The 26,492-nt window shown below is 39.9% G+C and overlaps 2 protein-coding genes and 1 long non-coding RNA gene across 10 annotated transcripts in view; 1 reads left to right on the forward strand and 2 right to left on the reverse strand.

The window, feature by feature from the left end:
• LOC115605179 (solute carrier organic anion transporter family member 1C1-like) overlaps window positions 1-13,572 on the reverse strand; it is a 31,031-nt gene extending 17,459 nt beyond the window's left edge. For 4 of the 7 annotated variants that reach the window (XM_030479213.1, XM_030479211.1, XM_030479210.1 and 1 more), the window contains exons 1-5: window positions 13,465-13,572; window positions 4,875-5,017; window positions 1,799-1,940; window positions 832-964; window positions 105-226 (exon numbers count right to left, since the gene is read on the reverse strand). In XM_030479213.1, the coding sequence (XP_030335073.1) occupies window positions 105-226; window positions 832-964; window positions 1,799-1,940; window positions 4,875-5,017; window positions 13,465-13,477 (553 nt within the window). In that variant the 5' untranslated portion in view covers window positions 13,478-13,572. Of the gene's footprint in view, window positions 1-104; window positions 227-831; window positions 965-1,798; window positions 1,941-4,874; window positions 5,018-9,177; window positions 9,424-9,552; window positions 9,928-13,464 lie in introns of those variants that run through there. The other 3 variants (XM_030479208.1, XM_030479209.1, XM_030479214.1) reach the window with 3 other exon arrangements.
• On the forward strand, window positions 9,397-16,242 carry LOC115605180. Its single transcript, XR_003990530.1, has 4 exons — window positions 9,397-9,597; window positions 11,577-11,653; window positions 12,750-12,925; window positions 13,406-16,242. It is a non-coding gene; the product is annotated as an uncharacterized LOC115605180 (long non-coding RNA).
• PDE3A (phosphodiesterase 3A) overlaps window positions 16,027-26,492 on the reverse strand; it is a 254,048-nt gene continuing 243,582 nt past the window's right edge. The window contains exon 16 of one of the 2 annotated variants that reach the window (XM_032919803.1): window positions 16,027-25,806. In XM_032919803.1, the coding sequence (XP_032775694.1) occupies window positions 25,559-25,806 (248 nt within the window). In that variant the 3' untranslated portion in view covers window positions 16,027-25,558. The remainder of the gene's footprint in view (window positions 25,807-26,492) is intronic. The other variant, XM_030479205.1, reaches the window with a different exon arrangement.

A 26,492-nucleotide genomic window follows, 5' to 3' on the forward strand; every position in this document is an offset into this window, starting at 1 on the left:
TTCTTCTTTTTTTTGCATTCAAATAAACTATTGCATGAGAATTTGTGAACCTTTTAATATATTCTAGTATGCTTACCACATTATTTGACACAGATCATTCTCACCTGCATTTATTTTTGCTTGAGGTTTTTCCAAGGCAGAGAGCAGAGTTTGGCTTTTATCCTGCAGGCATGGAGAGATACTAACAGTCGAATTGATGGTGGAAGGGAATCTTTCATATTCATATCTGTTTAGAAACCAAAGTTGTTTTTTACTGTCCCAGCTTACAAGAAAAAGCAAACAGATGTGTTATGACCATGGAAGGCAGTTAAATGAAAATTTCATCCACATCCAGCGTCGCCAATAATGGTTTATAGACAAATGGAACTCAGTTTATACTGTGTTAGTACATTAAAACTGTTTCTTTGGTTCTCTTTGTGTCACAGTGACGCATTTTAGTGTAACTGGCACTTGGCTCTGCTATAATGCATGAATCTGTACGGAGAGATTACTAGACAGTGGGTGTATCCTCTGGCTTGTGTTTGAAACTCAGATTGTCTTCCTGACTTTAGTCATCACTTCACCACTGAAGCCTCCACAATTCTTAAACTGCATCAAAATGTGGCCAATCAAGATCACAGACTAGTAAAACAATCGGATTACAACTGAGTATAGCATATATGTTAAATTATTTGCTCTAGAGTAATTAGTCTTGTCACAAAAAAATGTTGAGTAACCACATCCACATATGTCTATTTCTATGGGCATCTTTACAATCAATGCCTAAATATTTTAGTGAGCTAATATTCAATGTGCATAGCCCAGTTGGAAAATACCAATCACTGCACTTACCGTCCCATGAAGAACTGGGGCATCGCAATTAGGAATGTTCCAGCTGACATAATTAAGCAGCCTGCTCCAATTATTCTTGGCCTGTGAAGCTTCGCTCCAAAGTAGCTTACGAGAATTATGATTAGGAGGTTCCCTTTGAGAGTAAGAAAGGAAAACTGAGTGTTATGGCATGTTGGTAGGAGATTCCCTAAAATAACAATTCCTAGTGAGTGGTATAGGCAGTGGTCTCAGGGAAGAGGACTGATTGAAAGGGATTGGTGTGTCTGCCTCTTTCTAGGCATTCTTACAAAAGTCTAATGCCTTCCATGATAAGAAAACCATAAATTTTTGGATAAACAGCTAGAAATGAGGAGAAGGACTATGCTAGCTGAAGAGAACAAATAGCCAGGAAAAGAAGGAATCAAACAGAGCTTTATACACTTAGGCTAAGATTGAATTCCCACAAATACCACAGTCCACTAGACACCAATGAGATAAATTCAGTAAACTGAAATTATAAGATTCAGTGTAATTCTGGAAACACTAGGGCAAGAAGGAAGGGAGTGGAGTGGACAATGAACGTAGATTACAGTTAGAGGTTTGCACCCTTCCTCCTTAATAAATCAAGAAGGGCAAACACTGGGGGGGGGGGGGGGAGGAGGGGGGAGCGGGGCAGACTGGATTGCTGGCAAAAGGAGACAGAAAGTGGAATCTATGCAGGCAAATTCTTATTCAACAGCCCAAATTTCTATTAGCATTATTTGCCAGGCTTACCACAGTACAAAATATTTAGATCTATGTTGAACTATTGCTTGTACAAGCAACCTTATCCTATCCAAAATAGTCATATTGGCAGTCATGATGACCTTTACTAGGTGAATCTTGCTCAGTTTTAATGGTTCAAGGAGATTTATACAATCATTTTTCATAACAAATTGCATCAGTGGGGTTTTTTTCTGAAAGCAAAAATATGTTCTACAGCACATACCAATTTCAAAACTGCCATCAATAACGCCAACCAAAGAGGAAGGGATATCAAATCTTCTTTCTACTTGTGTTATAGTGCTTTTTAGATAACTTCCTGAGAGTGCTTTAGCAAAATAAACAAAAGACAATGCGCCAAGAAAAACCTGTGAAAGAAATTGACAGTGATTAAAATCAGACAGTACACAAAGCTTTACTTTATGAATTATTTTTAAACAAGTTTTACAATCCCAACTCTTCCCAACTATCCATGACAATATTTCTCCTATTTTTTAAGAATACTAGATTGCTAATTTGACCATTATTTATGAGCAATAATGATGTAAACTGGACTTGCTGTCAGCCACTGCATATTTCAGGTAGATGCCAAAAGTACTGATGCTTTGAAAGACAGACATATAACACTTTCCTGATCTCTCTAAAGAGGGGGTGTCTTATACAATAACAATAAAGGTATGCATTAAGTATGGCTTAATGGAGAGGTGATATTTTTTGGCATTTTTTAATACAGGCTTTTGCAATCAGATGGATTTTAGAGTCCTGTTCTAGTAAGCTGTTCCCACTGAAGCCCAGGGTGACCAGGAGAGAGAAGTCTCTGACTCCTGTTACATGAGTCCATGAGTCGAACAATGACCTGCCAAGAAATCCTCTCTAGGCTCATCCTTTCCCCACCAGATCCCTTGCAAGCTCTAATACATACATTTTATTTTGAGTGCACTCTGCATTTTTCTGGGGAAGAACCTTCTCTCATCCTTTTATTTTGCAAAGGCAGTTATTTTCTGCTACTTATCACTATATCTGTTTTAGCGTGTTAGTCTGAATCAGGAGTGGGCTTTGGAAATGAAACTCCCCACTCCCTTGACTGTGCTTTGGGTGCTTTGGTCATACTGCAAATGTGAAGACTGAATTCCTTTTACGCAAAAAATGAAACTGGAAGATGTGTTCCAGAAGGGCATTATGTTCACTTCGATAGCTGATGGCTCTTCAGTCTCTGGGACAAGACTAGAGCTGATCTGAAGTAACTCCCTGCCCTGAAACACATACAGTAGGAGTGCAAGATCCTGCAGAGCTATTGCCTAAATTTTCCTTCACTGAATGCAGCCTTTCTGAGTTTATGAGCTCCAGAGATACTCACACATTGTGCAATTGGTCATGGGAATCACAACATTGCTTTTTACCTTCAGATACAGGTTGAATATCTAGGGATGCTCTTTGTAAAAAATTAAAAAAACCAATCCCAAACCCTAAACCAGAAATAAAAATACACAATAATGTTTCATATTAAGAGAGGCCTAGATCCCTGTCCTACTCATTAGGCTTGCTCTCTGAGCAATCACACTTTCCAGTAAGCAGGTGCTCTAAAGTGATGTACTCACCTCCAATGCAATACTCCTTATAACACCTCATTTGACAAGGCATATAAGTAATAACACTGGCAGCACTGTTGAGCGCAAATTCTTGTGTTAAGGTTCAAATGTATCTCTGTGTCACATTCAACAGACTTGACTTTATCCAGTGCTGGTTATTCCTCCTTCAGAAAGACTTGTGGGTAAATAAACAGTATCTGATTCTTATTTCTTACAGTGAGGGCTCTAAAAGAGCTCTCTAGTAAAAATATCACCATGGTATTTTACATTTTCTGTGTGTTTATGCCCTTGGATTTTAAATAGCAATGTAAGAGCAAATATGATTTTTCACAGGAGAATCATGTAAGTCAAACTAGAACTTCAAACATTTCTGTCTCTTTTTGGCACAAGTTTTTCTACTGGGTTTGCAGCTGTCCCAGGAAGGAGCTGGAGACTCTGTAGAGCTGTGGAAAAATGTTTCTGATTTAGGTATGAGACAGAAAGGAGCACATGATTTCACATTCTATTGTGGTTTGTCAGTGACTGTAATTGAATATTTCACTACACCTTTCTCATTAATAAAGGAAATTTTGACATATAGGAAAGCTGATAATTAGGACCTCATTTCTGGGCCTTTACAGGATCAGAAAAAAATCAAGGAGAATATTCAGGAATCAAAATATTTTTATAGCAGTAATCAGACTCAATTAATCCTACTATATCTTAACTGCTTCGCATTATTTATAAACTTCAGGTCAACTACTGCTGAAGTCATTCACTGTATTGGGAGCTGGATGTGTATCAAAAGTAAATATGTGTGTGTGAGAGAGAGAAAAAACAAATGAAATAAAGACCGTGCAAGATGAAAAGAACTGGGCAAGGCCAAAGACTCATTTTGCCATATCACCTCAGCATTCTCTGGTGATCTATTGAGACATCACCCAAGGCAGTGTTAGCATTTTACAGCCTGGCTTTGGAAAGCAGAGGCAATACACAAAGCACCGTGCTGCCTCCTGTACCTCATACAGTGTCCCATACAGGGAAGAATGCTCCTCCAAGGTGCAGCGGTCCTACCATCAGGTAGGTACAGCTACGTTACAAGGCTTAAAGCAGAGAGCTTCCATTGGCTCGTGGAAGTACTTCTCATGGGTAAGTACAGATACAGTTGTGATACTTGTGCAGTTTCCTTTCAAAGCCACCTCAAGCAGAATTCTCTCAAATCAGGAATATTATACGCTTCAAAGCCACCTCAAGCAGAATTCTCTCAAATCGGGAATACTATATTAATACTTAAATAACATAGTACTCAAAACATGTAGACTGTAACAAACGTGCTATTTTTTAGAGCCCAGAAGACTACCATGTCTACAAGCTTAAAAAAGCAACCTGTATTAACAGCTGCCTGTGGTACCTGTCTGCCAATACTCTATTCTTAAGGTCAGGAAAATTGGGTGGTGCAATAAGGAGGATATAATGAACTTTCAGGAAGACCCTTGAAGATCTCATAACACACAACCACCATGTTGTATTTGAACATTGCCAAACACTAGGCAAATACAGATCTGAAGCAGATTTTTTTTTGAGACTGAGAAAAATCATCAATAATTTCATAGTGACCCAGCCAGACATAATCAGAACTGAAAAAGATTTCACCGATTTTTGTGAAATTACAAAAAAAAAAAGAAAAGAGGCTTTCTAAGTCCCTACTGGAATAGACAAAACTTCTTACTCTACCTTTATACCTCCACAACATGACTCTTTTTCCTTGGATGCGGAAGATTCAGATTTGAATGAAGATCGGTCAACAAGCGGGATTGTGTTTGAGAAAAGCTGAGTATTTTCTTTTGATGAAATCTCCATGATGATATCTCTTGCCTCTAAAGCAGAAAATATGGAGAACATTTTAAAAGGGCATCCTAATAGCTCAGCCTCAAAAGCTCATCATGTGACAGCAACACCCCGCTGTACTGTTTTCCCTACAACAGCAATTATTAAACTTTACAAGAGAATCTGACCAGTGTACTGGATGTTTAATTATGGAAATTTGCAATTCATTTGCTTATAATAATGAAGACTAAATCATACTCAGCAAGCAGTCATTATCTTCATTCTCTAGCTATCATCAATGTGATTGCCTTGAACATTTAACCAAGCATTACCAGCAGACTAAAGGCGTCCTGTTAACATTTTAAACAACATTTTTGGAGCCTGTATGTAAGTTCACATTTCTAGATGTGACCATGTCTGCAGAGATTTCTCAGAGCTAATCTCTGAATTTCCCATATATCTGGGACATTAAGTAATTAAATCAAAGGAAATCTAGCCCTGTTAATGAGGGACTTCTTGAACTGGTTTAGATTGAAACATTAGCACTAATCGTCTGATGTTAGCTAATGAGTTACACAAGAATAAAGAGATTTAGTTCCCTTTACCATTTTACATAAAGCCTTAGGGCTCAGTAGGCAATTGTTACAGGAAAAATGTGAATTTTCTTCTTTGCAGGTAAATACAAAGAAGTAAAGAAAACCTAAACACTGTGCTTTGAGAACAGAAGATATCAGTAATTCTTAAATCTCTACTTACATACTGCAGTACTTTGTTCTTAATTTCAATCTCTAAATCAGATCTGAAAATATTTATGAAATCAGCTTCTGTGTTCACTGTTAAGCAGCACTATGTTTTATAGAACTGCTGGCTGAAACCAGAAGTTCCTATTCTTTTATGTTTGTCTAAAGGCACAGATCTTACATAAGTAAAAAATATATATGGTTTTATGCATATGTGTATATATATACACATATACATACATGTGTTTTCATGGCTTCCCAAGGGTCTGCACAGTACGTACTTGTGTTTCCAGAAATGAAAGTGAACACAACAGGAGTATATCTGGATGCTAAGATTTGCTCATGCAAATACTTGCCCAGGCTCTGTCCATATACAGACAAGGCAAAAAGACTGTGGCTGTGGTACAAACATTTTCACTGAGATCTCTCCATCACATCAGATGGAATAAGAGCTACTGACTACGTATAAGAGAAATATTTGTATATGCCCTGCCAAGGATTCTAACGTATTTCCTTGTCAACACTAATGAGTATATAAATTTGGGGAAGGGGGAGGAGGGAGGGAAAGCAAGCCCAATAAAAGATAATAATTATTTGTTCTTCCTCCAAAAAACTTATCACCTATTCCTACCCTGCCTCTGAATCGCTTCCGATCTTGGGAAAATCACAGTACCTCTCTGTGCCCCACTTCTGAACTTGTACAACGGGAAATAATAGCCTGTACCTTACAGCACTCATGCAAGGAAATTCGTTCAAACTTTTGAGCATGGACACGACACTCGCCTAATGAGTGCTGCCGCGTAAACACATCAAATAGCCTTTAGTTTCAGGTTTGAAATACTCCGCATATTACTACTGCAGCAATTTTGATATTAAAAAAAAAAACAGTTGAAGAAGGGAAACACAAGACTGATAACAATACAAGTTTTACCAGTTTTAATGTATCCCAAGTCCACCATTAAACCATGTCACTAAGTGCCACATCTACATGTGGCACTCCAACACTTCCCTGGACAGCCTGTTCCCATGCTTGATCACCCTTTCACTGAAGAAATTTTTCCTAATATCTAACCTAAACTCCCCTTGGTGCAACTTGGGGCCATTTCCTCCTGTTCTAGTCCCCCCTGAGCCTTCTCCAGACTAAACAACCCCAGTTCTCAGTTCCTCATAAGACTTGTGCTCCAGACCCTTCACCAGCTTCATTGCCCTTCTCTGGACACACTCCACCACCTCAAGGTCTGTCTTGTAATGAGGGGCCCAGAACCAAACACAGTGTTTGAGGTGCAGCCTCACCAGTGCCCAGTAAAGGAGGATGATCACTGCCCTGGCCCTGCTGGCCACACTATTGCTGATACAAGCCAGGATGCCATTGGCCTTTTTGGCTGCCTGGCCACAAGCTGGCTCATGTTCAGCTGGCTGTTGACCATCGCTGGATCTTTTTCTGCAAGCTTACTGAGGGTGTACTTGATCCCTTTGTCCACATCATTGATAAAGATATTACGCAGAACTGGCCACAACACTGAGTCCTGGGGAACCACCTGTGACCAGCCACCAGTGTATTTAACTCCATTCACCACAATTCTTTGGGCCCGGCCATCCAGCTGGGTTTTTACCCAGTGAAGAGTACACCTATCCAAGCCATGAGCAGCCACTGTCTCCAGGATAATGCTGTGGGAAACAGTGTCAAAGGCTTTACAAAAGACTAGGTAGGCAACATCCACAGCCATTCCCTCATCCGCTAAGCAGATCGCCCTGTCATACAACATGATCAGGTTAGTCAAGCAGGACTTGCCTTTCATAAATCCATGTTGTCAGGGCCTGGTCACCTGGTTGTCCTGTATGTGTTGTGTGATGGCACTCAAGGTGATCTGCTCCATAACCTTCCTTGGCACTGAGGTCAGACTGAAGGGACCTAAAGGTCACCAAACCCTCTTTCTGGCCCTTCTCATAGATGGGTGTCACGTTTGCTAACCTGCAGTTAACAGGGTCCTCCCTGGTTAGGGAGGCTGTTGTATGATCAGGGCTGCTGATGAATGATGGAAAGTGGCTCAGTGAGCATTTCTGCCAGCTCCTTCAGTACCCTTAGGTGGATCCCATTCAGCCCCATACACCTCTGTGTATGTAAGTGGCGTAGCAGGTCACTAACCATTTCCTCTTGGGTTAAGGGGGCTTAATTGTGCTCCCCATCCCTGGCTTTCAGCTCAGAGGCACAGTGCCCAGAGAACAACTGATCTTATTGAAGAGTGAGACAAAGAAGACATTAAGTACCTCTGCCTTTTCCTCATCACATCCAATAAAGATGGAGATTCTCCTTAACCCTCCTTTTGTTGCTAATGTATTTACAGGAATATATTTTACTGTCTTTTACAGCAGTAGCCAGATTAAGATCTGGCTGGGCTTTAGGCCTTCTAATTTTCTCCCTGCATAACCTCGCAACATCCTTGTAGTCTTCCTGAGTTGCCTGCCCCTTTATCCAAAGGTCATAAACTCTTCTTTTAACCCTGAGTTCCAGCCAAGGGTCTCTTTTCAGCCAGGTCAGTCTTCTTCCTTGCTGGTTCATCCTTCAACATATGGGGACTGCCTGCTCCTGTGCCTTTAAGATTTCGTTCTTGAAGAAGGTCCAGCCTTCCTGGTCTCCTTTGCCCTTCAGGTCTACCTCTTAAAGGACTCAACCAGCAGGCCAAAGTTTGCCCTCTGGAAGCCCAAAGTAGCAGTTCTGTTATACTCCCTTCTTACTTCTTTGGGAATTGAAAACCTCTATCATTTCATGATAGCCATGCCCAAGAAGGCCTCCAATCATCACATCACCCACAAGCTCTTCTCTGATCACAAACAGCAGATCCAGCAGGCCGCCCACCCTAGTTGGCTCACTCACTGACTGTGTCAGGAAGTTATCTCCACACACCCCAGGAACCTCCTAGACTGTTTCCTTTCTGATATATTCTATTTCCAGCAGACATCTGGTAAACTGAAATCCCCCATGAGAATAACAGAGGGATGATTGTGAGACTACTCCCAGCTGCTTATAGAATATTTTATCTGCCTCTTCATCCTGGTTGGGTGGTCTATAACAGACTCCCACCATGCTATCTGCCCTGCTCGCCCTCCCTCCGATTCTTACCCATAAACACTCAATCCTATCATCACCATCATTAGGCGCTAGAACAAATCAAAACACTCCCTAACATACAGGGCTCCATCACCGCCTCTCCTTCCTTGCCTATCTCTTCTGAAGAGTTGGTAGCCGTCCACTACAGTTTTGCTTCATCACACCTGTGACACCTGAGTAAGTCCACTCTGACTGAAGCACAGCTGCTGGCCACACTCACACTTTCTCCCTGCCTGTCACTGGGGCTCACAGCTGGGGCTCCAACCTCTCCTTGTATTCCTGGTTTTATCTGGCCAGGGTGTGGGAACCCTCTGTGCTGGCTCTGCTTTCTATCCAACCAAAAGCACACCTGATAACCCACCTGTGACACAGCTCGAGTGGCAGAAGAGCTCATCCTCCCAGGGGCTGGCAGTGGGGCTGTGCCTGATGGTCAGGTCCAAGGATGAACCTGTCTCCGAGCAGGCATACGGCAGGCTGAGGCAGTGCCAGGCAGTTACCACTCATTCAAACTCCAGGCAATGAAAAAAAGTCCTTCCCTCTGGAAAATCCTTTGCTTTGCAGTAAGCCTCCTTAGACATTCCTTAATTGCGTGTCAGCCCAGAGGCGTAGGAACTGCACTTGCTAGAAAATGTGGCCAAGGAGACTGGTACAGAGACTGTTTACTCATGAACCCAGGAAAAGAACATCCTGTCTGAAAGGTGACTAAACAAAGAAAAGAAGAAAAGCCAAATCTTACCTGCCAGCAGATATTCCCACAGATGGTTCCTACCAGTGTTTGTAGGTAAGCTCCCTCTATTGCCTGTGTGTACTCATACATGCATGCATGGGCGCTCATCCCAGCTTACAAGCAGGAAAAATTGGAGGGGAAAGCCACCTCTTAGAAATTACCCTGTCTAAGGATGGTACATCTTATACTGGAGGTGGAGAAAGGAAAAAGCATAAGGGTGGGAGAACTTGTTTTGTCTCTTTTTTAGCCTGAGCATTTGCTACTCGTCTCTCCACCATCCTCCTCCCCCCCCTCTTTTCCTTTTTTCTTCCTTTCTCCCCCCCTATCAACTCCAGGACAGTGCAGACACAGGCAAAGATGCTGGGTATCCTAGCTGGAAATCCTGAAGAGCATCTAAACCCTCCCGGGGATATTTATCTTTGTAAGTTGCTGAGTTTGATGCGACACGTGACAAAGCTTTGTGGAGAGGAAAGAAAAAACAATCCTGATCTTCTTAATTGCTCATTCCCAGGAAACAAAAGACTTCAAGGGGAAATGAACCAGTAAAAAAAAAGAAAAGAAAAGAAAAGGGGGAGAGAGGAGGAGAAGGTGGTGTGCATAGGAGAAGGTAGGATGTAGGGTGAACAGGTGATTCACAAAGATTTCCCATTCAGACCCTCAGTACGCCCTGCTCCCCAAAAGCCTCAGGGCAAAGTCCCCATCAAGACAATGTAAAACCAGAATGAAAAGACTCATTAAAAGAGAGGACAGAACTGCATGGGAGAGTAGGAGAAGTCCTTTGCCACAAGGAAGGGAAAATTTTGCACCCTTCGAATTTTTTTTGTCGCAATGTCACAGTGTGTTTTTTCTGTCACAATGTCGCAAATGAAACCGCTTGAAAATTATTTGCAAGTTTGTGTAAAGGTGAAGAACGTCGCTAGTTCCCAGTGTAGTTGCTTGAACTGAGAAGGCTATAAATCATGTGTCTTCTGCTAACCTGTAAACTTTAATTATACAAACAGGGAAGGTATTAAACCTATAATTTCTCCTTCATTTCCCTTCTATCTCTCTCCCACCCTTTGTGGAAGGGTATGTTCCCGTGGCAGCTAAAACCTCACTGACATTCAAAATGGTGCTGTGCCAAACATGGCACCTTTGACCAGGCTTCTACTTTCCTGCATTTAATACTAATTATTCATTATATCTCCGTTTTGGGTTCTTAATGTGGCTGGAATTTTATTACACTGCACATAATTCACATTTTGTACTTTGATGTATCTTACATCCTTAGGTTTGGAAATTTGGAAATCTCTTTTCCCCTTTTCTAAGAGATATCAAGGAGCCTAATATTCCACAGGAATTAGTGATTAGGAGAATTAGTGATTATGAGTTCTTTCAGAGAACAGCTTCCAGCATATTTCCTTTAATTATTAGGAAAACTCAGTTTACACCATACAGGACCTGTACTAGTTGTGCCTGACCTTTAATCTTTGTTGCTGACCTTGTCTCCTTCAATGATTTCTGACACCAGTTACTTCACCACTGGTAGCCTTCACCACACTGTCCCTGAATATAGGTGAGGCTCATGTTCAGAGTCATAAATTCTTGATATAAGTGCCTTTCATGCAAACTTCTAAGACCCCATTATGCTACAAATCATATTGATGAACATCAGGGCATGGTCCTCTGCCTTACAGAAAAATACATCGTGCATGGTTTTATGCAGTTTAAGATGAAGCAGTGCTTTGAAGAACGAGGCCCCCAAGATCAAGTGCAATCTTCTTATCTTTCCTGCTTTTCTGGTTCATTGTAAAACCTCAGCATTAGCTTTCTATCACAGTTGGGCTTTTTCTGGAATTTCTTTATAGAGTTTTCTCTGACTTCTTTAGAGGTATAGATAATATCTTAAGTGAAACTTTATCAAAACCATCCTGGAGAAGGTATTTTCCATTATGCCGTGTTTTCTTACACCTTCCAGAAGAGAATCTTTATGAGCTAATTTCAGAGATTCCTCAGAAATGGTCTTATTTATGTCCTCTATGGTACTTTTCCAGATGCTCAGAGTAAATGAATACAAGATCCTCACTAAATCTCAGTGAGTTCATCTGACAGAGAAGACAGTCTCATCCAGGTAGGAATTTATTAGTTTTCCAGGCCTCCCAGGCCATGGATATCACATGGAAAGGCAATGCAGTACATTGCCTTATACAATTTACTTACAAGAACTGAGACTTGGGAAACAAATCACTACCAATTCCAATATAGGACATGACACTTCCTGTGTGTCACTTTTCAGTGCCTCCCACAGCAGAGCACTTCCCAAGCACAGCAACGCAAGACTCAATGGGAGCTTGCTAGACAGTCAATCAAACAAGCAAGGTTTTGCTTTTCCATAGTCCTAAAAGAAACTGCTTACTTACATGTACTTATTCTGTAATTGAAACAAAGCCTTTAAAACAGCTACAGGACAAAGAATCAGACTAAAGCTTGTTCCTTGAGGTCTGTTTTCTTTGCGTTCCTACTTTGTATTAGTTACAGGAAATTAGAAGCCAGACCACCTTGATTTCTAAAGCACAGGGTTAAATTACTTACATTTACAAAGCCTAGTCTAGCCATAGTGAATAGCTGTGACAAAAGTAATCTTGATTCATAGACATATCAATACACTAACAACAGAGCAGATTTGTGGGTCAGTCTTTAAACCATCCAACAACAACAGATGTCTGAGGCGTAGCTCCAGGGAACCAGCTGCTTCTTCTTCAAGCACATTTCATGAGCAAATGCTAACCTTGTATAGTTTCAAATTCCCCCCAACCTCCCCCATGTTCAGAAGCATGAAACATTTTCCTTTGTAAAAGATGTTTTTTTGAAACATATTCCAACAGACTTATTTAAATCGTAAAGGTTTGCTTGTAAAGATAAACTTTACAGTGAAATCTGAATACACGCGTAACAGCTGCAAAGGAACATTTTTATCTGATGGAAGGAAAATGTTAACTTTTTTAAAAAAGAAAACCGAAACATATAAATGGGATTTTGAATACCACAGCACCTTAAAATCTGAACTTCTACATGATTTCTATGGTCTGACAGCAAACACATTCTCAAGCCTTAATACTGCATTGCAAAGCAAAGCTATGTAGAAACTCTCCGTAGAATGAATCCTCAGCTACTCAGACTGACACTTTATTTATATAAATACTCCTTTATTATTTTATTTATGATAGCACATGAATACTCCAACCCTGAACCGCTTCACTGTGCCTGGAACAACTCACAGAGAAGAAGAGTCAGTCATGGCAGCAACTGCTTATGGCCCAGGCTTCTCCTATGGCAATTATCTCCTAACCCCTTGGAGAGGAGCAAAAGTGAATCAGACAAGACTGAGAGAGTCGACTAAATGGTAAGTAATATTCACATTTGAAGGAGAGGAATTGAACTGTTCGCCTTTGCTCAAGGTCATGCAGGAAGTTTGTGCAGAGCTCAGGAAAAACTCAAACAGATCCAGATCTCTTGAATCCTTGTCCAAAGAACAGGAAGCTCAAGGAATTACATCACCGTTGACTCTAGAAATGAAGCTGCCAGAATAAAGGGAACTTGGAAAGCATGATGGCTTGGAAGCAGCTTCTCTGTCAAAGAAACACCTCCAAGTACTTAAATTTTAGTACAATTTAACAATTTACAAAAATCTTATTTCTGTTAGCTGTGATTCTTAGGCAAATCTGTAGTTTGCCGTCAATGACAAGCAGATACAGATAAGACATTTAGAGTTAACTAATGAAGCAATCCAGTTTCACTGCCTATATAATTTTAATTGCTTTAGCTATGCTACTTTATTGAAATTGATTCATTATTTTAATTTTTCTCTTCTTTTTCTTGCCAGTCCTAAGAATGTACTTGGTAAGAACACAAATGAGTAAGAAACCCACTGTGAGAACAAACCTTGCATACCCATTCCGCATCAAAGAACCAGAGACAGATAATTCACTTCAGCTGTCAGAAGCTTTCAGGGATTGCTGTGAAAATTTCAGGCCTGAGAAGGGGAATGAATGAGATCCAGTAACACGACATACCTCTTCAGGGCAGGAAGCATTTGTACCCACTGGAGCTTTGGGGAGAATTTTAATTTACAAGAGTGTAATAAGAGAAACTGGAATTTGTCCAGCCACTAGGGATTAATACCATTAATCTTAATAAAATTCCATAACACTTTCTGTAATGCAGATAAGTTCTTTGAAGTAGGTTTAAACCCAAAGACTTTGGCTAGAAATGTGGAAAGAGAAGGTGTAAAGAATTTGGCAGAAGAGTTTATTACACAGAAGGCATTGAATTGTAGAATATGATGCCTTTGGCAAGCACAGTAATAAGCAATTGCCATATGCAAAGAATTGTGAAGGGAAGTAATTTACCAGCAACAACAAAAGTCCCTGTAAATGAAGCCATGATGCAGATCAAAGAAGAACCTTCTGCTTTGTATTTCCTGGCTGCAGAGAAGCAGACGTTGCAGCATGTTATCTGTATCAGATCTCCAAACCATTACAACTGCATCTATCCCAGGTTATTTAGTGATTATAACTAGCAGTCTGGATTGAGTGTGACACAAGCTATCAAAACCTTAGGTAAAACTTTAAAGTCGCATGTTTTCTCCAATGGCTCATGAATTAATGCAATGTTGGTATCATCCCTCGGCTGTGAAACTGTTCAAAAAATTAGCTGGCTTTGGCAGTTTCTATCTCAGCATGCCAGGTTTTTGGGATCCTTTTGCTTAAAAATCTGCCTTGGACTGCATGAGATGGCTACTCAAGAGCTCCAGACCCTATCAGTCAGCATAGCACCTGGAAGTTACACATGTGACTGTCGAAGCTGTTTGCTGTTCTACCCCTACATGAATCACTGACAAATATCCAGGGAGTCCATGGTGACATGAGGGATAATATCAATTTCCATGGGATTTTGTAGAGAAAATTGAAGAAATGTTAAAAGAAAGCATTGCTAAACAGAGCACCAAGAGCTCTCTGAGATCTCTAGTGAGCCATTTTAAGTGCTTTTAGACAAGTGAAATTGCTGGGGAAATTGAGAGTAATTTGAACACCTCAAAAATGCAACATTTAATTGAGCTGCTACTGATTGTGCGTCATGGTCTCCTTTGTGTTTCATCAGAACCCCAGGAGAGGCATGCTCATGTGTGGTCTCATTAGCAGATTGACTGCTTTTGCTCTGTGTTTTGTTGCTCATCAATTCCCATGGGAACATATTGCTGTTTGGAGAGCTCTAGAGAGAGTTTGGGGTTTTTCAAAGACAGCGCATTCTTTACCTTGGTAGCCCCTATTCTTTGTGATGGGCAGTACTGAAAGAAAAGTTTTTCTTTGCTAATCCAGTTGTATGCTTCTCTGCGGGCAGCAGTGAATCTTTGAATCAAATAATTCCATGCTATGGAGTTATTAAGGGTTTGGGACAGACCAGCTGCAGACTTATAAGCAGTTCTCTTAGAGTAGGTATAACCATATTCTACTTTCATACTGGCAACGATGCCAAATATCTTCCTAATCACTCCCTGGTGCAAATTTCCTTACATTTTTGCTTTTCAGAGTTTAAGACACAGGGCAAATAAACCTGTGGGACTTCAAAACTGACAGCCAGATATTTGGCTGATGCTTTTCCATATTTTGACATTTTAAGTTGTAGGAAACGAGGAAATCAAATACACACTTGATCCAGATAATCTGTATGCAGCCATCTCAAATAAGGTGGCTGAAGAGCTCTCCAGATGTTAGATGAAAGAAGGCAATAAAACTTAAAAAATTGGGAAAATTTTTGACAGCAGTAAGATGCTTTTTTGAAATTATAAGCAGTGAGCCAAGAAAGTAGCTAGATGTCAATCCCAGCCCACAAAATGGACTAGCAAAATCTTTCACTGAAGAATGACGATATACTTACCAATCTAATTGCAAGAAAATTGATTTCACTTACTGACAACCCACTTTAACAGATTACTTCTGTGATTAATAAGGAAAACACTGTTAAGGTAACACATTTCATTTTCTCTGGAAGCATTAGTCACTCTGCATTACTATGGCTCAATAGTGCCATGTAATACAGACCACATTCAATCAGTATGGTCCATATTAACTGGACTGAAAAACACACAGATGACAGATGTTGAAATATTGGTCATCATTAAAGAAGGATATTTACAATGAAGCCTTCCACGGATTGGTTTATCCACACAGCATTTAACATAGGATTTATTAGTGATCTGACATAAAGTGCAGAATACTTAAAAAGTAAAAGTTGCAGATAACTGGATACCAATAAATGCGAGCATGGTCGCTAACACATACCAAGCAGGGCTGGCAGCTAAAATGGTAATTCAATATACGCTAGCTTTACTGGATTTGAATCAGTGTTTGAAGAGGCCACAGGTCATTTGCAGTCTGGTGCTTAAACTGAAAGCTGGGCACTGAAAGCACATTTGTTCAATAAAGGAAAAAGAAACACAGCAAACAGGATACCACAGAATTATATTTATGTTGTACATTTGTCTTCACATTGCAACATCCACATTGTTCATTTTGTGACAAGTATTTCTAATAATTTTGAATACATATTTACTATATAATACATTTTACCAAGAGGCACTTCCAGTAATTCTGGCAAAAAGGAGCTTCATTATAGTGTCTAACTTACAAAACAGTAAAAATAAATAATGTTTATCTAAAAGATTTTTTTCCTGTACAGAATCTATTTTGTACAAAACATTTATCAGCCATTAACTAAATCACTTAACAAATACTTGTGAAGAGAATATATTAAGTATTGCTACATGTATCGAGTGCAAGATACTAGTGAAAGGAAAAGAATTACTCTGTTTATGAAAATCACCTAAAAATACAAGGCCTTGTTCCTGAAGTGTTTAGAAAGGAGAAGCTCGGTTACAACAATATTGACAATATATAAATATAAATTAACATATGTAGTACTTAGTGAAAAGAACACTGTGTTAAAAACTGGTGTGTACAAATCCTAAACAAGATGGCACTTTTCATTGCCACTTTGGCTGGCAGTTAGTTTTTAAAATATTGCTTCAAAAGAATTATAAAGGTACACAAAACCCTTTTCAAATAGAGCCATATAAAATTACATTCCCCCCTACCTTTTTCTCACCTTTTGAAGTGAAAAAAATCAAGGAGAGATTGATTTGGAGATACACGGGTGATTTGCAGAAACTTGCTACTACAGCCAAGTCTGAATGAGCATCATAAAATAGTTCTGTCTGGGGCACAGTGCCCCGAGGTCCCAGGCCAAGAGTCAAACCTCAAAGCATAGGATGTATACTGACCAAATTCCTCCGCGTTTTCCCAAATAGAAAAACTTCGATTGGCCTTTTATGAATTTGAAAATACAAAATTTTTATGATTCGGCCCCAAAATCTGGTGGGGGGTCACGTGCTTCAATTATATCGAGACACACAAAATTTTCATTCAGAAAGGGTTTTGACTTTGCTTGATTAATTTCATGATTACTTTAATCAAAATTATTTATTTTTTAAATCACATATTGTACATGATATATATGTTTATATACTGTTACCCAGATGGCCAAACTGTACTGGAAAAAAATTATATTTGAAAAGTATCACTTCCAGAACTGGAGGCAAATGCTACAAAAATGTGTTTCTGCTGGAAAAAATCCTAGATGTTCTTCTGTCAAAAGTGCTAGAAAGAAAAAAAACTGCCACCCCTCAGTGAAAATGTTTATCTGTTAAACAAACATACAGTACGAATCACATCTTTTTAAAAAGTGAACTTAAATTACTTTCCATCATGCAAACATCTTACATTGATTACTCAAGAAAAGAAGACTTAACTTTAGAGAAGTAATGATCAAATATATGCTGACATGGTTGAAATATTAAAAATATCGACACCACATAGCAGTTATTAACGCTGTCTTTGATCTTTTAAGATACCATCTGCAGTACTGTATTAAGGTTTGCAAACACCTGAAAGAGAAAATTTTGCATTAAAATGCAGATTTTCATCATGTGTCAGAATCAGGCAGGAATTTTGAACAGGAAAGATAGCTTTAACAGACAACAGGCTTTCTACCTCGAGTAGTATGTACACACATGGCAAACCCTTAAGTGTTTTCTCTCTGATCAGATTATAGACCTTTTATCTTTTTCTCCTTTTTATGAAAGCATGAGGGCAAAATGACTAAGGTTGGGGAGGAAAAAACCAACCACAACAAAACCCAAACCCTTCAATCTCTTTTATATAAACATTTAAAAGCAAAGACCAATTGCTAATTCACATTAACTGTTTGTAAGTGTTTGCTGTGGTAAAGGAAGATGATGTTGAAAACCAGAGCATCTAAGACCACTGCCTTGGGGCTATCGCTGTAAGCAAACCACGGTGGGGTGCACACAGAGTTGGATTACCTACTCTAAGGTATTTCTACTTTACAACAGCCCCCTGAAATTCAGCATTTGTTCAGTTCCTTCCCCCATGCCATGCCGTGCTGCCTGGGACTCCACACCAGGAGTGTCAATGGTGCAGGTCAATAGTGCAAGTGCAGCTCCACTTGTACGCCTGAGGAAAAGCAAGCTAACACACGCCTGCCTCACCAGGACCACAGCACACACTGTGTTTTGCTTATTTGATCTGATTTCTGTGGGTTGGTTTTTGGTTTTTTTTAATTAGGAAAAGAGAATTCAATCATAAGAGGATACACGGTCAAAAGCTGTAGCAAAGTCCTTTATACCTGCTGTTATACTTCCACACATACAGAAAAAAATTGGATTTCCCTATCTAATTCACTGCTGGGAATACCACCTTCTGCAACTGCAGATTTCAGTGGTGCTCCTTGGTGCACATAGATCCCATATGCCATCCACGGCAGAACAAGTCTCATCTGTTGTCTCATTTCTATACCTTGGCATTGGAAGTAAGAAACACTGGCATGGACTAGCCACCTGAAAAGCTGAACTGAAATAAATATCATCATATTTTTTCCTCCTCTAGCACCAAGCAAAATTTTCTTTAATGAGGGAGAATTAAAGTACTTAAGTCAAAAATTCTTCTTGGTTTAGTATTGGTTTACTACTACTGTCCTTCAGCTTGACAGACCATGTCCAAGACCAATTGGTTTTACCTGAACTCATCACCTTCCAGAAGAAACAGTTTTACATGTGCAAGCACTTGGGGAATTTTGGCAAACACCTCAAGTGACATTGGCAAGCTTTCAAACCGCACAATGCTTACTGTTGTTTCAGTTTTATCAAAGAAGTGTGTTAACTAGCTTAAGCTTTTGCCCCCTTTTGTCATTGCAAAAATAGAATCTCCAAAAATCCACCCACACCTTTCCGCCTGCAGGCTATGAGGAGCTTGTGTTGTCCTAAGAATTCAGGCGGGTGCTAATGTGGGCAAGGTCTGCAAACTACCAAGGAGGCATGATGTATTTTTCATCAAGAGAACACCTGCCTGCCAGGAAAATCCCACTAATGGCCTCTGAATAAATCATAATTAGGATGTAAGCGTAGGATAACTCTTGCACTGCTCCCTCCACCACTGGGATTCAACAACTACCACAGCAGGGGCTAAAACCTGCTTTGATTTACCTCCAGGGGAATGCTGTTTTGCTAAATGCAAGTGATGAAAGCCAAAGAAAGGTTTATCATACAAAGTTGCTCTCAAAAGTACTGGTGCTATTTTGCTCTAATTCAAAGTTTGCCTCCAATAAACCGTATTTTTTGCTAGCTCTTCCAATGACTGCTTAAGACAGCTGCCACATAATTTCAATTGTTCCCCCATCTGTTCAGAAACACTTAATATGCATTTTCTTCAGCAGGCATGGACACTCTTACTTGTTGATTCACCTAAAAATATATAAAAAAATAAAAAAAAAGACGATCCCCTCCAGTTAACAGGAATAATTATCTTTAGTGCTGCCACTCTTTTGACTAATGTTGCAACATCAAACAGTAATTAAAACCCCAAAAACTCCATCTCTACTTCTTTTTAGGGGGATTACATTTGATTTTGAAAGAAAAGGAATATTGTGTTGTACAAAGAATGTTTCATACTGGACTACAATTTCCTTTTCTCTGCCCCAAGAATTGCCAGTTTAACTTTATCCCTGTATGTTTACAACTCCATCAACTTGAGGAATAATTATACCAGCACTGTGCTGACAGCTGAGGAATACCCAAGTTCTCAGGCCAGTGTCCAGGCCTGACACTGGAAAGAGCAAGCAACCATCCCTGCCTGCCTCCCAGCTACGGTGCCTGCAGCAGACCTGAGAGAGGCAGGTTCTCTGCTCTGGGAATGTGCCTCAATCTAATCTTCCACCCACGAGGCCATGGAATGGATATTAAGAAATTCTCACACTTGTCCTTAAATTGAAATCTTTCTTCCTTAAGCCAATAACATTGGAACATCTTAACCATAACAGTCCTTGCAAAAGTAGTAGCAAATATTATACATTTTTATGAATTGCAGGTTTTTGAAGAGTCAAAAGCCTCTTCTTTCAGAGAAAGAAAAGCCACAGGCTGTCATTGCTGCCCTCCAAATCTAGTGAACACTATGACAGATAGCTCAGCTCTAGAATGAACCACAGCACATCTGTGTTGCCTCTTCCACGCTTGAATCAGCTGGTGCATGTCATGGGGTATTTGCTGGTCAAACGCCTTGTGCCTTCTCTGGGTCACAGCCCTGGACAGAGTTGGGTTTGCTGGGCTGCCAAGCTCACACTGCCTGGCACATCTGGCTGTGCATACGGAAAATCAGTGAGAGAGTGGACTCAAACCTGCAACCTGGTGGACTCATCAACAGCAAAGCTCTCACCATCACCAGCACAGGATCACACCACATTGACCAAGCAGCATGTCCCAGATAATTAATGAGACTTTGCAGTCTTCAAGTACTTCATTAACACCTGGGACCAACCACAAACTTTTTTCTGGATTATACTTATGGTAAAAGTTTCAAAAGTGCCCAAGGTTCATTTTGCAAATTGACAAAATTCTCTTAAGATCCCAAGCCTCACAAAAAACTGGTGGGGCTCAGGCTGCTGAATACCCAAACTGACAGCTAACCCAGACCTTCTCAGCTCACAGCTCAGCAGCATGGGCATGGGGCTGGCTGTCAGTGTGTCTCATGGGCTGTACCACTGACTGATGCTCAGTGTGACAAGATCCTTGGCTTCTCCACAAGGCATGATACTTTCTGGGGTGTTTCTGAAGCAAGTAAGAAAGATATGGCCAGAATTTCAGAAAATGTCTTGTATCTAAAAAGCAAAGAGAAACTTAGGAGAACTTTCTAAAGAAAACATGTGAACTTAATGTCCAGGATGGAAAGCATATAAGGAGAGTTGGGTACAGAACTTGTTTGGATGCTAAATGGTACTTTCAGAAGCATCTATCTGAACCTTTACAGACTTAACTTACTTTCCAATTCAGACCATCAAGATCTTATGAACTTCTAATAGTGCATTAAGAGTTTTATGTTAAGGTTTTACCCAAATGCATCCTCTCAAAAGGTCCTGAGCAATCACAACCTTGGATTTTAATTGATGATGATGCAGAAAGACATTCACACATGATATGAGGGTAAAAACTGATGAACAACTATCCTTGCATTGTTAACAAATGCATTCTCAAATTGCATCTGGCCTGGGAATCATTTGCTGCCAGAACGTGACTGTCCTTTGCCACAGGGAAGGCCATTGGTGACACACAGCCATTTCCCCAGCTTTCTGTAAGGATTTCACTCAGAGAGGAAGGGAGTTCAAAACGCTGCACAGAGCACAGTAAAATTCCTTTTGCCTAGTAGATTCCTGCGACTCACTTCTGATACATGGCTTGCAACATCGCATCGAACACCATCTTCCTACTGGAGAAGGCAGATGATTTTCAGAGATGAACATCAACATGCTCTATACACAGGCTCAAAACAAACCAAGAAATGCCAGGTTTCCTCAAGAACTAGAACATAAATAGTAAACTATGGCCCTTTGAATATGGTGGAAATTGTTACTTCTAGACACAGGCATTTTTGGGTTCTTGGAAACTAAAGTCTCAGACTTGTCCTCAAAAGAAAAAGTAATAACATAAACAGTTTGGGGTGTTCTCACTCTTTACTTTCATGTGTTCCTTCTGCAACACAAACATAATGAGAGAAGTTATATTCCACTATTTATAAACAGCATGTGACTATTGAGCAAACTGGGAATATGAGGACAAAAGGGCTTATATGTGGTTGCTATGTGATGGGCAAAGTGTTCACTGCACTGGAGCTGCCAGCACTGCAAAAAGCTTTTCCTATTTTTAAAGAACTCAAAAACTAAAATACATAAATTTTTGTTACTGCAAAACACTGTTTAAATGGGGTTTGCTTTCTATGGTATCTAACAAACCTCTCTGCATACTGTATATACCAGAAACCCATAACAACATCGTAAACCCACCTGAAATCTGATCACTTCACTGATAGAATGCAATTATTTTTCATTATTGTTTTTTCTTTTCCCCAAAAATATTGCACAGGCTGTAGTTTATTTGTGATTTGCAACACCAAAGGACTACACAAAGTGGAAAACTATCAAGATCTAGCCTCCAAAAGTTTGCTGTAACTGCAGGTCAAAAGTTTTGCTTCCTTTAGACTAGAAACTATTATAAAACCCCCTGAAAATTACCTGCTTCATTATCTACTAAAAAGCCCCCAGACAAAAAATGGAATTCATATGTTTGTTATAAATTTTTCTGGATTTTCTTTTGTGTTATATTTAAGCCAACCTGGGAAATTCTGATCTTTGCCTGCCAGAAATGCACTGCAACGTCTAAAAATCAGATGCGTAAGGAGTGAACATCTGCAGAAATTGGATTCTATTACTAACTAGTTGGAATGCAAAAAAAGTCACCTCTTACCAAGTTAACCACTCCCAGCTACTTCAGCTTCTTCACTGGTATTCCTTCCATTTTGGATAAAATCAACAGTCATTCTGATTTTAAGCCTGTCAGCAACTCCTTTGATATAAAAGACCTCAGTTAATCAAACTATACCCACAAACAGGCTTCAGTAACAATTTGTGACAGCTGCATTGGCAATATAGAAAGAAATCTTAACAAATTAGAAGCTGACAATGATTTTACGTAATGGCAACCAAAAATGATGACTAGAAAATAAGTAAATCCAAATACAGTAGTTCCATTTCAGCCCACTTTCAGGATAATTTGTCTTAGTTCAACCCTATGTATGCCTGCTTAGAGCAGAATGTGGAACTCCACTTGCAGGATTTTGCCTCATTCTTGAATGCCTCTCTGTAAGTTTACCGACTGGGCACCCACTAACACTTTCTGCTATAACTTCTTTTTTCTTCTTCTAGCAAAGGCAATATAAAAATTGACATAAAAATCCAGTCCCAGTGATCATGCACTGAAAATGGAGAAGAAAGTGCTTGGAGATGTGACATTTTAAAATATTTCTGTAAGTTTAATTTTTATAAGGACAGAATGAGGCATATTAAATTCTTTTCATACTATAAGGTATGAGAACTTGTACAAGAAAACCCCAAATAAAATGATTAACCAAAGTGACTGAAGAGGTGTGAAAATAGTGCAAGCTGGAATTGGTGGAGACTTGTTGAGATCTTGGAAACTTTTTTCATTTGAACGAATTCTGCTATATCCTTTCTCTTTAAAATAATAGTGCAATTTGGATCTTTGCTTTTCCAATTTCATTGAGAAACACTGACTAAATATTTCTGCTAAGAGCATTCAGAGCCACACTCTAGAGTCACTCTGTTGAAAGGCAAATGCCTTCTTTACTGGTAAGAGTAGGATGGGACAACATCAGGCAAACGCAACTTGTAAGAAATCACAATCCTGTTTTGAGCTCTTGCTAACGGAAATGCAAAGCAAAAAGAAACTGAAGTGATAACACACATGTTGATTGGCTTTGATAGAGAATGTTTTCCAGCATTTTTGAGGAGGTACCAAGAGGGTCATGAAATACAGTGAACACATAACAACAGCAAAAAGTGATGGATACAATGTTGGAAATTTAACATAGAGGACTTCTCCTACAAATTCTGCCTTTCACGAGCATTCTTACGCAAGCAATCCTCTTCCTGGCAAGGGGATGCAGGATCAAAATATAAAAAGCAGATGCAGTCAAATGATTTTTGAGTGATACTGAACTTTCTATATATAATTCTTTTGGGGGGAACAAAACTCTAAATTGTGTGGTACTGGTTGGTGCTGCCACCAAGAGCATTAACATATTAAAGCCTTGATCCTGTAGACCGCTGACTTCCCAGAAGGGTCTCTACAAATTACTCAAGACTTTATTTGGTGGGTTTGGAAACAGCTACACTGTATACAAATGTTTTTGTATTTATTTTTTAAAAAATTAGCTTTACAAAAGAACTTTTCCCTTTTTTTCTTTTTTTTTTTTTTCTTAAAGATATCATTATCTACAGGAACCCATAAAAATTTTTCCATATTTACATCTAGATAGCTAATCATTGACAAATATAATACCGTGAAATAAAATATTGAAAGTGAATATCCAACCTTTTAAATAGACATTTGGCTCACAGCATAAACAACAGAGAAAACAAATAAACAGAACAACAACAAAAAAAGATCTGTTCTTCCTACAGGCCCGATCTTTTCCTTTCTCTTAATAAAAAAAGAAAAAAGAAAAAAAGTATATGGGTGGGATCAAACACGCTGCTTCTAAGCAGAAAGCCAGCAACAAACTGCTCCCATTCAGCACCTCACACTTTAAAAAACAAGTCCTCTGAAGCTCATGTGAGTGGTTGCTGAGATATACACGTGTCCTGTTGATGCAGGACTGGCACCTGTCCTCCACACTGCTCCGAATGCATCATTTGCCTTTTACTCTGAGGAAGAGCATGGACCCACGCTCCCCTTCTTCTGTTCTCAAGAGTTGTAATCTAGCTTCATTCTTACATTATATACTTGGCCACTGATGCACAGAGGCATAAGGTTAAGATAGGAAGAGGACAGAGTGCCTCTGGCTTCTGAGTACATACACACATTTGCCCTCTCCTCTTCTGCCCAAAGACACACACTGCCCCATACAGTCGTTCATGCACTCAGAAGTCTACAGAGGGCCAGGCCCTCTCAAGGGGAAGAGACCAGCATGCCACACAGTCCCTCATAACCCCCTTTGGAAAATAGATTTCCTGACACATCCCTTTTGCCAGCAGTCTGGGAAATGCCAAGGAGGAGGATGACGAAGAGACAGAGGAGCTCACACAGCTGGATGGGGCCAGGCCAGCAGCCTGGGCCACCTCAACCCCTACTGAAAGGCTGCTGCCTGCAGCTGGAGTGTAAACTGGGACTTGCAGGGAATGCAAAGCTCCTCAAATTGGTTTCCAGTTCCCTTATAGGGACAAATTCTCTGAAATTCAGGCCTTCTGCTTGTTGTCGTGTGCTAGGACATGTGCTACAGTTACTGTAGTAAGAACTCAAACTATGCTATATTACTTTACTTCCACTCACACCCACAAACACCTCTTCATGCACACATAGATGTTGGCAGGTTATATCAGCATTCATATAAAGCTTTGGAACTTTTATCCCTCAGCATTAAGAGCAAAAGCTACTTAACTGGTACCTTACTGTTAACCACAAATGTGCTTTAGAAGCAGCATTTCCCTAGATAACTTTCTTCTGTAAATATCACAGTGACCATAATATACCATTAAATGTATTTTGCTGAAGTGTGCAGCCAATAACCCTGGTTATATATATATTTATATAATTCCACCCCCCCCCCCCCAAATCTCTTTAAAGGAAGTCTGTAAAAGCCGGTGTCGCAGTGTGAAAGCTTCCTTGAGCATAGGAGTTTAAACAATGTACCTCACCGTTAAAAGGAAAGAGAAACAAATTAAACAGCTGTAGGCGCATTATCCCATACTTCTACAGTGTTGTGTCTAAATGCTGTGCTGGCTTGAGAAAGCATCTGTGCACAAGTCAATCTGTCTTAAAATACTGCTGTAAATATTGTCATTGGTTTGGTTCTACAGTTGTGTTCTCTTCTTCATCCCTCTTGGGCTTCCCTTTCTCCTCCTCCTCTTCCCTGATGGCCTGGATTTGTTCTGAAGACTGATGCAGTGTGGACTGCTCCGTGCCTTGCTTCTCTGTCCCAGCTAACCTCTCCTCGTCCTCAATTACTTTCTTCCACATTTTATGGTTCTGAAGCAGGTGCTGAGTGATCTGACAGTAGATTTTCCTCCTCTTGAACTTCTTCTTTCCTGCAAAATACCATGTGCCGTTAAGGTACTATTTTCTGTTAGAGAAGAAGAAAAAGGGACTGAAGGTGCAGAAAGCAGACAGGGTGTACTATGACATACAGGAACCACATCAACAGATTTTTAAACCCACAAACTTCAACAGCCTTCAAAATTCCGAAAGCTATACCTCTCCAGACCTCTGGGAGAACAAACTGGTTTCCTGCATAGTTTGAGCCTCAGCTTCATCCTATCATAGGCTGCATGCTGTCCCTGACTATGCAGCTCACAGAGACATCCAGTGCTTGAATGATTATGCATAAAACATGTTGCTAAGGTGTTTCTGCTCATTTTTTTGTATCAAGTACTTAAAGACTGATCAACCTACTCCGTAACACATACATCACATTCTGTGTCCTCTCCCCCACCCCCGGCCCCCAATGGATCCCTGCTGAATGCCCTGTCAAAAAAAACCAAAAAACCCTCACAATTTTGTTTTCTCCACATTTTAGCTCTGATCTGAGCTATAGAAGGATAATGAATGAGCAAGCATTAGTAATTAAAGGAGGGAACACATTCCTATGTTCTTTTTTCAAAGCCAGAGACTGACCATTCCACCATTGCGGTGGAGATGTTCTTAAAGCCTTTGCACAACATTGCTTCAGCAATGGAGACTGACCACTGAAAAGGTAGTCATATAGCTAAATACT

The sequence above is a fragment of the Strigops habroptila genome, chromosome 3 (assembly GCF_004027225.2).
Source record: "Strigops habroptila isolate Jane chromosome 3, bStrHab1.2.pri, whole genome shotgun sequence".
Taxonomy (NCBI): domain Eukaryota; kingdom Metazoa; phylum Chordata; class Aves; order Psittaciformes; family Psittacidae; genus Strigops; species Strigops habroptila.